This window comes from Molothrus aeneus, chromosome 5, assembly GCF_037042795.1.
Source record: "Molothrus aeneus isolate 106 chromosome 5, BPBGC_Maene_1.0, whole genome shotgun sequence".
In the NCBI taxonomy this organism is placed as follows: domain Eukaryota; kingdom Metazoa; phylum Chordata; class Aves; order Passeriformes; family Icteridae; genus Molothrus; species Molothrus aeneus.
This window is the reverse complement of record NC_089650.1, coordinates 11,929,205-11,942,494: the sequence shown is the minus strand read 5'-3', so window position 1 is coordinate 11,942,494 and position 13,290 is coordinate 11,929,205. Positions and strand designations below refer to the sequence as shown.

General features: G+C 42.5%; 2 protein-coding genes across 5 annotated transcripts in view; one reads left to right on the top strand and one right to left on the bottom strand.

Annotated features, from left to right (window-relative positions):
• Positions 1–919: 919 nt before the first annotated feature.
• YARS2 (tyrosyl-tRNA synthetase 2) lies at positions 920–5,529 on the top strand. The gene is made up of 5 exons (XM_066549891.1): positions 920–1,734; positions 2,681–2,848; positions 3,947–4,102; positions 4,425–4,595; positions 4,861–5,529. Exons 1-5 carry the CDS (start codon positions 935–937, stop codon positions 5,018–5,020), a joined length of 1,455 nt encoding a protein of 484 aa, XP_066405988.1. The 5' UTR covers positions 920–934; the 3' UTR covers positions 5,021–5,529.
• Positions 5,530–8,287: 2,758 nt separating this feature from the next.
• DNM1L (dynamin 1 like) overlaps positions 8,288–13,290 on the bottom strand; it is a 36,420-nt gene continuing 31,417 nt past the window's right edge. For all 4 annotated transcript variants that reach the window (XM_066549564.1, XM_066549566.1, XM_066549565.1 and 1 more), the window contains 3 exons: positions 12,944–13,053; positions 11,641–11,800; positions 8,288–10,567 (listed from right to left, as the gene is read on the bottom strand). In XM_066549564.1, the coding sequence (XP_066405661.1) occupies positions 10,511–10,567; positions 11,641–11,800; positions 12,944–13,053 (327 nt within the window). In that variant the 3' untranslated portion in view covers positions 8,288–10,510. The remainder of the gene's footprint in view (positions 10,568–11,640; positions 11,801–12,943; positions 13,054–13,290) is intronic.

Genomic DNA, 13,290 nt, shown 5'->3' with positions numbered 1-13,290 from the left:
ATTATTTTGTGATATATATTATATTAAAACTATACTAAAAGAATAGAAGAAAGGATTTCATAGGCAGGCTAGCTAAGAATAGAAAAGCAAGAATGATAACAAAAGCTTGTGTCTCGGACAGAGTCCAAGCCAGCTCACTGTGATTGGTCATTAATTAGAAACAACCAACATGGACCAATCAAAGATGCACCTGCTGCATTCCCCAACAGCAAATAATCATTGTTTACATTTTGTTCCTGAGGCTTCTCAGCTTCTCAGGAGAAGAAATCCTAAGGAAAGGATTTTTCAGAAAATATCATGCTACACCCAGGTTCCCTACACAGGCTCAAACCTCATCTTCTCCTGCAGGAGGTGGTTCATTCTCCTCACCCTTACCTTTCCTTCTGCAACTCTGCCGGGGTGCTTGAACACCTGCCAGTGAAGACTGAAGCAAAACCCATTGCATACCTCAGCATTCTCCATATCCCAGGTGCTCCACTCCCCTGCAGAGGGCACATGTTTCCTCAGCATTCCTTTTATCACCCAGAGCTGCACACCTCTTCCCAAGCAGATATGTAACATAGCTAAAAATGTCTAGGAATATAGCTAATCAATTCTAGTAACATAGCTAATAAATTCTAGGGTCTGTAAATTCTAAAGCCCCGCTGTGAGCAACTCAGGCACGCGGTACCCGCTCTGCCAGGCCGATTCCCACCGCCTGAACTCCCGGTACTCCGGGTTGAGAGAAATGCAGCGGAGCAGGAGCCAACACACGCCGGTTTTGTCGCATCTTTAAAGTGGCGGAGAAGAACCGCCAGCCGGCGCAAAGCCGACGGCAGCCCCGCCGTCCCCCGGGCCTTCCCGAGCCGCTTTCCCCGCCCGACCTGGGCGGTTCCGGGGCGGTCCCGGCGCAGCGGCCCCGCCCTCCCGGCGCTCCCGGCGTGCCCCGCGCACGATGGCGGCGCCCGCGCTGTGCCGGCGCTGCGGGCGGGCGGCGGGGCCGTGGGGCCTGCGCCGGGCCCCGCTCCCGCCGCCGCTCCGCCGCCGGGCCCACGAGCAGGCGCGGCGGGCGCGGGGCGCGGCGGGGCTGCTGGCGGCGCAGTGCGAGCGCGGGCTGTTCCAGGAGGTGTTCCCGGCGCAGAGCGCGGAGGAGCAGCTGCCGGCGCTGCTGGAGCCGGGCCGGCCGCCGCTGGCCGCCTACTGCGGCTTCGACCCCACGGCGGACTCGCTGCACGTGGGGCACCTGCTGCCCGTCATGGCGCTGCTGCACTTCCAGCGCGCCGGCCACGACGTCATCGCCGTGGTGGGCGGGGCCACGGCGCGGCTCGGGGACCCCAGCGGGCGGGAGCGCGCGCGGGAGCCGCTGCCGGCGGGGCGGGTGCGCGCGCAGGCGCGGGCGCTGCGCGCGGGGCTGGAGCGGCTGTTCGGGAACCACCGGGAGCTGTTCTGGGAGCCGGGGGCCGGGCGGCTCGGCCGCGCCGCCCTGCTGGACAACGCCCGCTGGCTCGGCCGGGAGCCGCTGCTCCGCTTCCTGGGCGGCGCCGGCGGGCGGCTCCGCATGGGCACGCTGCTGAGCCGGCAGAGCTGCCAGGCGCGGCTGCGCAGCGCCGAGGGCATGAGCCTGGCCGAGTTCCTGTACCCCGCGCTGCAGGCCTACGACTTCCTGCACCTCCACCGGCACCACGGCTGCCGCATCCAGCTCGGCGGGCACGACCAGATGGGAAACATCATGTCCGGATACGAGCTCGTCACCAAGTACGGAGGAGCGCGGGGCGGGAAGGGATGGGCAAGGTGTGGGCAGCGGGACCGGGGATGGCATTGTCACCCTGTGCTGGGCACGGGTGAGGCCGCAGCTCGAGTGCTGTGTCAGTCCTGGGCCCCTCAGTCAGGAGGACTTTGAGGTGCTGGAGCAAGTCTGGAGAAGGGCAGCGATGGAATGGACTGCGCAGGGAGGAGTGAAGTCGCTGTCCCTGGCGATGTGTAAGGAAAGATGCCCTTAGCACTTAGTCTGGCCATGCTCCAGGTGACATGACAGGAATGGACTGCCCAGGAAGGGGGTGGAGTTTCTGTCCCTGGCACTTAGTGCCATGCTCCAGGTGACATGGTGATGTTCAGTCACAGGGTGGACTCGACGGTCTCAGAGGTCTTGCCCAACCTCACCAGTTCTGTGATTCCATGACAGAATGCTGTGCAACTTGGTGCTCAGTCTCTAAAGCAACGAGAGGTTTGGCCACACACAAATCCCTGTGATTTGAGAGGAGTAATTAGTTTGTCTGACCATAAGCTTGGTACATGTGTACATTTTGACCAGGTTTATATGAATTTTTAAGAAAAATAATAGGTTCTTGTATTAGTGAATCCAAGAACCAAAATCAAACACCCTGAAGCATGGGACAAAATTAGGAAAAGTCTGCCAGCATGCACATCCTGGTGTAATCACACCAAATATGATTATGAGATAGTTGCAGTATATAACTCCTTAAAGGACATAAATGTCTTTGATACATACAAAAAAACTTAAAAACTTATGGTGCTGATTTTTCCCTAAAGCTCTCCTTCACACAGCAGTGTTCTGGCATCTTTTTGCCCATCACCCCCAGCTTTATATCAAGGATAGAATCTTGCAGAATGCTTGTATTTTAGTCAGCTTTACCAAGATATGATTTCTTTTTCTTAACATGCAGTGACTCTTCTTTCTCAGGATGACAGGAGCAGAGGTGTTTGGAATTACTGTACCTCTTATTACAAGTACTACTGGTGATAAACTGGGAAAGACTGCTGGAAATGCAGTTTGGCTGAACAGGGAGAAGACTTCTCCTTTTGAGCTCTATCAATTTTTTGTCAGACAGCAAGATAACGTGGTTGAAAAGTAAGTGTTTCTCCATCTTGCTTTTTGCCCTTGTTTATAAAACCTGATTCTAACTGTTCACTGTAACTGTTTCATTTAATTATGTGCAACGCAAGCTCCATGTAGAAGTATGTGTTAATTATAAGTGTTCATGAAATAAACAGGCATGACTGGTTCTTAAGTAGACAGGATAGTGGAACTTCCATATGCTGAAATATGCATCAGAAAATTAGAAGGGGGATGACAGAGGAGTGAATAACACATTTTGTTCTGCCAGTGGGTTGACTCTCTTATATGGCATGTTAGTTTCAGTACTGTAGAGTCACAGTTTTTTTCAGTACACTACATTGGTACATTGATTTTAATAAGTTGCTCTGTGTTCTTTTCTAAATCTGTTTTACTTTAAACATCAGTGGCACTGTTAAATCTGAGCTACTTCCTTTTCATATTGGGACCTGCCTTATAACTTACTTACCTCTCTGAAAGGTTTATCCCCTGATAATTCAAATCCATGTTCTAATCCCAAACACCTTTCAGACTGAAAAGAAGGGTATGTGGACTAAAATCTTTCAGCCCTTCAGACTTTTTACCAGTAAAGGTACCTTTAATACACTGCATGGGACTGACAGTTCATTAAAATGGACTTTAAAGAGTAGGCTTAGGGTGCTTCTTTAAATTCTTGATTATCCTAAATAATCTTCCTGCTGAGATACTTGCTAATACAAGTATGCTTCTGTCCCATGATGGCCACAGACTGGCAGTGGGATTTTGCATTTTATTTATCCTAGGAGATCCATATTGTGGATCTACTAGGATAAATACAGAACCTTGTTAGTTGACACACGATTCCAATAAATCCTATAAAAGCTTCAAGAGAAAATGAAGTTGTTGACTGGAGTACAAGCTTCATAAAAGCATCTGACACTATCTTATGCCTGAAGACTTGACCTTAGGCAGAATATTAGGTAAAATACGAGTTTTAAAGATTTGATTGAAAGCACAGAGCATCTTAATAATTGACTAAGAATCATTTTCATGCAGTTGCTGAAGTTTGAATGACAAAGGCAGGAGATCTATGATGATGGCTATATAGACAAAGTATTTTTTCCCTGCTCATAGATACCTGAAACTATTCACCTTCCTTCCTCTTGAGGAGATTGCCCACATCATGGAAATGCATGCTAAAGAACCTGAGAAATGGGGCCCTCAGAAACGACTGGCTGCTGAAGTAACTAAGCTTGTCCATGGTAGAGAGGGGCTGGAATCTGCTAAAAGGTAAAGTTTGATTTATCAAGCAGTTTGGTTTCAGATTTCTATGGGAATTCTCCATAGCTTTTCAGGAACTATTTTCATCTATTAAGTTGTTGCCTAGATGTTAAAGGAAAAAATTGCAATAATCCTATAGACTTAAAAATACACAGAAAATATTTAAAAACCTTGCAGGGCAGTAGGGTACAATAAAAAAATGGGGTTGTATTTAAAGTATTTCTCTTTGTTTGTGGACTCCCAAAAGAAAGTGGGGAGGGGAATCTGATGAGTAGCACTTTGTGTGAAGAGAAGACTAGCTCTGTATTTTGAATGCTCTTTGTTCTCACAGGTGCACTAAGGCCCTTTATTACAGCAGTGTGGAGGCACTGGAAGAAATGTCTGACCAAGAGCTACAGGAACTTTTCAGACAAGCTACTTCTGCTGAACTGCTGCTTGAACCTGGCATGACTGTTCTTGACTTGTGTCGCAAAGCAAATGCCATTCCAGATGGACCTAGTGGGTGAGTTCTCACTTGTGCTTGTGGGTAATTCTTAAAAGAGTATTTACCCTTCTCAGATGGTGTAATAGTAGAGGCTAAGGGTAATTTCAGTCACTGCTGACCTGGACTGGAAATGAAGTGCAGAAGAATTAAAATGTATTCAATTATGCATCCAACATCAACAAAAAAAAAACCCACACAAAAAAAAAAAGCCCCAAATGAACTTTCATTTCTTAATAAATACCTTTCTCTTGCAAGTAACAGTTGTTTCTGTTTTGTTTTTAAGGTACCGGAAAATTACAGATGGAGGAGTTTCAATAAATGGGAATCGTGTAACTAATCCTGAGACTGTTCTTATTCTGGGACAGCATATTCTGAAGAATGGAGTATCATTACTTAGGGTTGGAAAGAAAAATTACTACATTATAAAATGGCTGCAGTTGTGACAACAGAGTATCTCCCTAAAAGGACAGGTCTTTGACTCTGCTGCTTGAAGAGGTACTTGAAGATTTTTCTGTACTGGTCATTATGACACAGCTCACAGACTGCCCAACACTTCTTGTTCAAAATGCACCAGAGTTCAAATAAAGGAGCTGAGTTATACCACTGAAGAGATTGTGGATACTCTGCCTTATACAAAGCACCATTCATAAGGATCTGCATAAGAAGAAAATGAAAAGATTCATTTCAAAGTCCAGCGATGGAGATGTGCTTCCCTTCCTGTAACAGCCCTCTGTGTTGTAGAGGAACAGTGGCCAGTTATTCCACAGGATAACCCACAGGAAAATGAGCCAAAGCAAACTCAAACCCACTCCTTCTTACAGCCAGTGTGTGCTCATCTAACCAAGAAACTTTGCTGGGGGCAAAGACAACCAACCTGTGGTCATGTTTCCCTGAACAGGTTTGCTTGGAAGGAAGCTGCAGAAAATTCATAATAAAGATTCATGATAAATGATTAGGCACTAATGTAAGTTGGTTCTTGGTTGTGTATGGGGACACTTTGCACCAAAGTTTTCCAGCCTTCCTGTGGGAATACATAGCAAATTCACTTCTGAAATCTCAAAGTACAGAGCCTTTCAAAGCTTAAATCAACCCAATGAATCCCTTTTAGGCCTTCTGTGTGCATAGTATGACTTACAAGGGGAGTGGCAGTTGTTCCACTTCTTTGGTCCTATGAATGACATCCATGCTATCCAGCACTCCTTGCTGAAGAAATATCCTGGTACTAGTTCTGTAGGCTCTGCAGCCAGCTGGAAGATAGTACATTATACCAGAAGATTTGGAGCATGTACATGAAAGGGTTTGTTTTAATTTTAACTGCCCAGGAGTTGTGGTGAACAGCACCACAAGGACCTCTGGACCAGGAAACACATGAGGGAAGCTGAAGTGCTTTGCAGTGTTGCTTTCAAGGATCAGGCCTCACTCTGAGGCCATAGAGAATAATTTCCTGGTCCATGAAATCTCCAATAGAAATTTGCAGTGACAGCAGCCACAAGGGGTAAAGCCTTAATCTTAGCTTCTGGAATGTGGTTATGTATTCTAGAGTTGGGTGGGGAGTTTGTTACTGTTTCAGATATCTTTTTTATGTTTCTTTTTACTTGATAAATTTCATGCTGATTTCATTTGCACCATGACTCAAGATTTCAGCAGTAAAAAAATATAGTGGCTTGCTTGTTATAGATGACAGTTTCTTCTGGCCATGGAACTGAAATAATGGCACTTTCAAAAGCTCAGCATGTTCTTAGTGTTAATTTCAGTTTCCAGATCCTACTTATCTGTCTCATAATGAAACATCTCTAGCTTAATCTCTATTCCATAACAAAGGAAAGTAATTGAGTCATTTCTACCTCAAAGAAACTACATAGAAGAAAAGGGAGAAGGGAAGGGGAAAGGGAAAGTCCATCCACCTAACACAGCCACCTTGTTCCTTAAATGACAGAAGCATTGGAGCAAATCAGAAACATGCACCTGGGACCAAAATGCTCCAGTACACACCCATCCATGTTCACCTCCAGAGAAATACAACAGAGCCCATTTGAGAGTTTCTGGTAACAGGAAAAACTTCCAGGATTAAGTAGTGTTTCATGTCTGATCTCTTTCCTGCCTGTTTTCTGTCATCATCGAATGGTACAGACACATATATATATATCCATTTCTAATAAGATTCACTAACCCAAATAAATTTAGTCCATGCTTGCCTTTGACCAACTCCTAGGACTCCAAACCCTTCTCTGACTCTTGCAGAGAAACAGCTGGATACCAGCACTACTTGCCATGAGCACAGAGGGCCATCACAACTGAGCATTTGAACACTTGGGTCAAGGATGACTGGAAAAAATCAACAATTCTTTCTTAGCCTGGTCTTAATTCTTATATACAGGCACATTCAGACAATCAGAAAGAAATTGTCCGAACTTGTTCAAATGTGAATAAGGAGTAATTAATATTAAAGTATTTAACATGGTCACAGATGCATGATTTAAAAGTGCAAAAAGAAAAGTAATTATTTGGGCAAGATATTTAAAAAAACCTAAAACCAACAAACTAAAAAAGCTCCACCAAAAACATTTGTACAGCACAACCTGGAAGACTTGAATTTAACCTTATTGTGGCACCTACCAGTTAAGAGGTAAAGGGTGAAAGGGCATGCAGCAGGTAAACTCAAAACTATGGGAGCATGAAAGCACCTTCACTAGTTTTAAAGAGTGTCCTTGAGCACAAAAGCATATCCAAGCGGTATTAAACTTTGAGGAATCAATCCTCTGCCTCTCACTTCAAAGCAGTGTTTAATTAGCAACAAAAAGAGGATGCAGTGGAGATCCTCAGTGACTACAGGAAACACCAGCTACCCACTGCTCTCACAGCTGAAGGAGAAAACTAGAGAATAAAAATTACCCATGACAATTCCATTCAAGTTCCCAATAGGGGCACAACAAAGTGGCAAGTTGTTTCTTTCCCCTGCCCTGGTCCATAAAGCAGGGATCTGAGTCTGCCATATCCAATCTGGCATCTGTCATTCATCCACACAGCAATGAACAAAGGCAGGTTTTACACAACATCTGCTCCATTTACTTCAGAGTAAGGTCTGAAGCACAAAGACACCACCACCCCTTCTACCCATCTGCTTCACCAAGTAAAATTTGAACCTGACTACTGAACAGAAACTGTTCACATCAGGAGGATACTGAGTTTTAGTTACAGCAGGACTACAACAGCTCAGGTATCTGTCAGACATTTACTAATCTGAACTTGGCTACAGGGGGTTTTCCCCTCCATGATTCTCTCCCCACTGGAGAGCAAGTTAGCTAAAACTTGTGCACTAGTGACAACATTTTTTCAAGTTTAAATTAAGTAAGGTGATTAGAAGACAGTATGTAAACCATCATTCTAATCTGGGAATTTTTCAGTTGCTGCCCTCATTAGGCTTTTTTCCACAGCTTCCCCATAATTTCTTTTAATGCTGGCAGTAATAGTGGCATTTGAAGTATTTTAGCTCAGTTCCAGAACACAGCTTGTTTCAAACCTATCAGTAGGCATGAGCAGCCTGTCTACATTATGAGTTATGGAACTATTCAAGAATGCAGAATTGAGTGAGAACAAGAGAAATCATCATTAAGGTTGTACACATATAGGTACTTACACTACTAACTTATAAGTGCATGTAAGTCCTGCCACCAGAACTACGAGTCAGTCCAAAACTATTTCTGGAGTAATTAATTTTGTGTATTATCTGTTTATTAAATAACAGGATTGTTACAGCATGGACCTTCAAAGTCTTGCATTAAGGATTACAAATCAAGTTCATTTCTTGGCACTCAAACATTACCAAATTGAAACTTTTTGTGAAACTTAAACAAAAAAAGTCATAACATTTCAGAAACCAAATTAATACTGGAAATTCCACATAACATTACAGAGCCAGGTATCACTTGCCAGAATTTCTTCAATAAATGAAATTCATTTGCTTTGTGCAGCATTTCAAAACTTTACAAATCAGAGTATTTCTTCACAAAGAGACTGTTGACTGAACTTTGAGAGTTAAAGCTTAGGAAGCAGATCACTTATGGACGGCACTACCTTGTTGAAAACTTCTTGGATGTTGAAAGCAAAAGGGAGAGAAGTATCAAACAGAAATGTAACACTTTTGACAAAACTTAAAAAGCTTTCACTGATCACCAAATTGATTTAAAAAGTGGTTTGCACTTCAGTCATATTTCTTAAATGTGAGAACTACCATCCCTGGATACAATGCAAGATAAAAGTACCTCCTTTGTATTCATTACATGTAATGCATACACCATGACTTTTTAGGCTGTTTAAAAATACACCATATGTATTTCTGTGTTCTGCACCAATTACCTCAGATCATACATGAAGTATCCAAAAGTTGCATCTGTCAGACTTAACTCCTTGTGCTCATATTGATGCCGAACTGAAGATTACCATGAGAAAAATACGTTTTTAAACAGAGCTTCTTGTAAACTGAATTTTTAAATTTTCAATCTTTAGCAGCTTACCATAGGAATTCCTTTTTTGCTAACTGATTTCAGGGGGAAGGAACTGCATATGGTAATGAAAACCTCAATATCGTGGCCCAATACCATAAAATCAAGCCATGGAGGTTAACAGCAGTGTCCTATTTTTCATGCAAGTTGTGTTAAAGAAAAAGTATCAGCAACACTATAGTAAACATTTTCACTTTATACAAAAAGAGTGAATCTGCTTGAAAAGTACATGCAAGTATGCTGGCTGGAGTTTAAATAAATTTTTATTCATAAAAATTAAAATGTTTACTTTTTCAAGGCTAGTGTGATCAATAGTCATCTGTATGAATTATAATCAAAACAAAAAAAGAAACCTCATCAACTCAATTTCCAACCTACAATTTAATAATTTTACGATTGTCCTCAAAAAAAAAAGCTACTTACAGCATAATAAAATTTCCTCAAAAGCAACTGTAATCTCTGATATAAATATTCCAATTCCACAGACTTTCTTTCATACTGTCATACATTCCAAAATTTGCAGAATTTGTGGGCATCCCCTTCTCCCTGGCCAACTTCATCTGTTTTTAAAAGAAACGCTTACTATCCCATGACAGTTTTGAAATCCAGTTTTATTTTTCAGTTCTGCCAGAGCAAATTTACTATCAGATGGTCCAGGGGCTTGGTCCCAGGGGGGAGGAAGGGGAAGGTGTCCTTGTGCCTGATTATAAACTCCAACATTCATACACAAGCTCCAGTGCACGTTAATAACTCTGCAGCCACTTTTTAGTAGGCTGTTCTTGTTCACAAGCTCCAGGCTAATTCTTCCTACATGATACTCCACGAAATCAAGTCTGAAGTTTTGTCTGCCATTGAAACATTTGGGGACAAAGAGAAAAAAAAAAAGGGAACACACATACATAGTAATACGCTCGACATCTCTACTGTGCTATAAAATGGAGACCTCCATCTGCCACAGTGCATGCAATATATTCATGAAAGAAAATACTCGGTGCTCTCTTGTCTTCACAGTATTGAAACTTCTACTGGAAAAGCAGCTTAAAACTATGCCACAAGACTACACTGGCTGTCTTAACCACAGGCAACCTGTTCAGCAAGTCAGGCACTGGAACTTGAATGTTTTTCCCCAAGTTCAAATGAGACTGTCACTGAGACAGAAGACTTGGTCTGCTTTAATTTGCACCAGAAACCTGGTAAGGAAACATTTAGAGCCATTTATTATATGGATTAAATACGACTTCTTTTGCAAAATACAGCATGTTTATCTGTTTGCAAATCAAACCAACTGTCTTTACATGAGCAGATTTACACAGTTGCAGTACACAGATAAGAAGAGTTCATAAATAAAAATTCTACTCCGTATACCATGCCTAGCAATTGTCAAGCCAATGTAACCTCCAATGCATATAAATAGTGTGGCTGATACAGTCTTCACCAAAGATGTGTCTCTCGGATCTCTGCAATGATCTGGCTGGCTCGCTGCAGGGCCTGCACACAGGAACACACAAAAGCCAGAGTTAGCTATGCTGCAGAGATTTCCCAGGGACAAAACAGCAGCAGTCTGGGAAGTGCAAAGCTGAAAATCAAACCAAAGCTAATCAGTGTCATTACAAAATGTCCTGGATTGTCAGGCAAATAGTATTCTATTTGCCATCTGTATGGCAGTTGTCTTCTGTTAAGTGGGCAGTTTTCCTTTAATCTTCCACAACCACTCCTCCCTCTGGGGAGACATCTGCTGATAACAGCTATTGAATGTCACTGCTGTAATAAGAATTACAGCATCCCATCGTGAGCTGCTCTGCCCAGAGGGAGGAGCCAAGCATTCCTACCCAGATATAATCTGGAGATTCTGGAACACCAGCACGGCTTCTCTATTGGATTTCCCAGAGGAACAGCTGCCTCTTCCACTGGTACTTCAGAGGAAGACTGCACCCTTTTCTACAGGATCCCTGCTCCAGCAGAACCACACCTGACACTCCAGGAGGGCTGCAGCCACATTTCCAATTGGACTGCTACCAGCACCCTGACCAACAGGGTGGCAGGTTGTGTTCTTTGTCAGTGTTGTTTTGGTTTACTGCACTGTTTATTTTATCCTTTATTTTCTTCCCTGATAAAGAACTGTTATTCCTGCTCCCATATTTTTGCCTGAGAGCCCCTTAATTTAAAGTTTATAACAATTTGGAGGGGGCGGTTTACATTCTCCATTTCAGGGGAGGCTCCTGCCTTCCTTAGCAGGCACCTGTCTTTCCAAAGCAAGACACAAAACAAGTGGCAACCCATTAAATTCTCAAGAAGGGCAGACTTCTTCACCATACACAATTTTAAAAGCCTGCCATAAAAGAGAAACTGCACCTACTTTCTATCCAGCCTGCTAAACTTCAGGTTTAAAAGCTCATATGTAACCCTTTCTGGTCATGTATTGCTTTTAATTCCTCTAGCAGAGAAAAGCAATACACTGGCACAGTCTTAAAAAACAGTAAAGAAAAAAGGAAAACAAGTCTTCAAAAAGCCTCCAACTGATATGGTGAACTGCTCCCAGGAGATCCTGATGTCCTCATTACCTTGAGCATGTCAGCTGCCTCTTTCCTGCGCTGTGCCATGTCCTCAGACTCTGTGAGAAGGTCATCCAACAACAGGGATTTGTACAGCTGGCCCACCAGCTCACTCTGGAGAGTGTCCTTCACGTGGTTCACCAGAAAATGCATCACTGCCTTTGGCACACTGCAAGCACATCAAGATTGTTTCTTTAAAATAATTGTTGAAAACCAGGTCTGGTCCAGATGAAGAATGCACAATGAGGGCAAGCAGCTACACACAGCATTGGCTCAGACTGCCAGGAATCTATCACTACTATAAATAAAAACTCTCTCAAGTAAAAGCATCATGTACAATATCAGAGTAGAACTAATTCATATAAACTTAATTTCTTCCAAATAGAAATGCTGCATTGTAAAAAACATGAACAGTGTAAAACACAAAATGAGAATAAATAACTTTGCTCATTACAAACCAACCTATCTCTACTGTGCATGGGATGACACACATATAAGTATGTCAACCCTAACACCAAATTTTATGTGTAAATGGGAAGAGAAAGAGGCAAAGAAATAATTCACATCTCTGATATTACATAGTACAAAGAGTGCAGTAAAGTTAAGGTAAACAAAGCACTCCCCTGCCATGAAATACTAAAAAATATAATGAAGATATCAGTTTACTGGATAGACTAAAACACCTATAAGTCTCACTAACCTGCTCTAAAATTTGGTTTCCAGATTCCTGTACTTCCCTCCAGACTTCCCATATACATAAAAATTATATATGAAGTTAGACCTTTCCACAAAGACATAAGCAAAAAAAGTTTTATAGAATTCCTTATTAAAAAAAAGTATGACTTTTCTACAGCAGAAAGAACTTTTTTTATGCCATTACCACCCTTATAGCTAAGTGCTAGAAAACTGAGCCACACACACTAGCTCCTATTAATTGACCTTCCCATTTGAAACTACAGGATGGGAAAGCTAAATTCTGTCAGGATACACAGCACCTAGAGTTTATTCCAGTTATTTGCTGCAAATCTTCCATCTGAATTGAAGCATCCTCCAGAAAAGCAGGCATCTCCTAAATAATTAAACCTTTTACTTAATAATATACAGAACTTGAAACCATTAGAGGAAACAAGTGCTTCTTCAAACTGCTTCATTCTGTGAAGGGTCAAATTTTACTGCTGCTGTCGCTTCTAAAAAATAAATTTATTTTCTCTCTTCTTACAAACATAAGAACATGATAAAAATAACATGATATGATTCTTGAAATATCACAATATTTGCATGGTTTAAATATTTCAAGGAAGTTTGGGTTTACCTGTCCTGAATGTTCTTCCTGACAATAAGGAAGTAAGATTTAATAAGTCGTTCAATCACTTCACAATCTCGTTGCTCACGGGCAGAAAGTTTGCGTGCAACAGGTACAGGCTGTGTGAAAAAAACAAAACCCTCAGCTTACCAATTCTGCTCATTTGCATTTGTTTGCATTACAACTCAAAACTCTAAGTACTGCTCTTTTAGCCCGAGTTTGATAGATGTAATCTGTCTTGCAACAAACCTATAATTCTTCAGAATTAAAACTAGAGACATATCAAAATCCCCATATGTGAAACAAAGGTCAGAGGGCACCACTACATTTTTTCTAAATGTCTCCAAATACTTCAA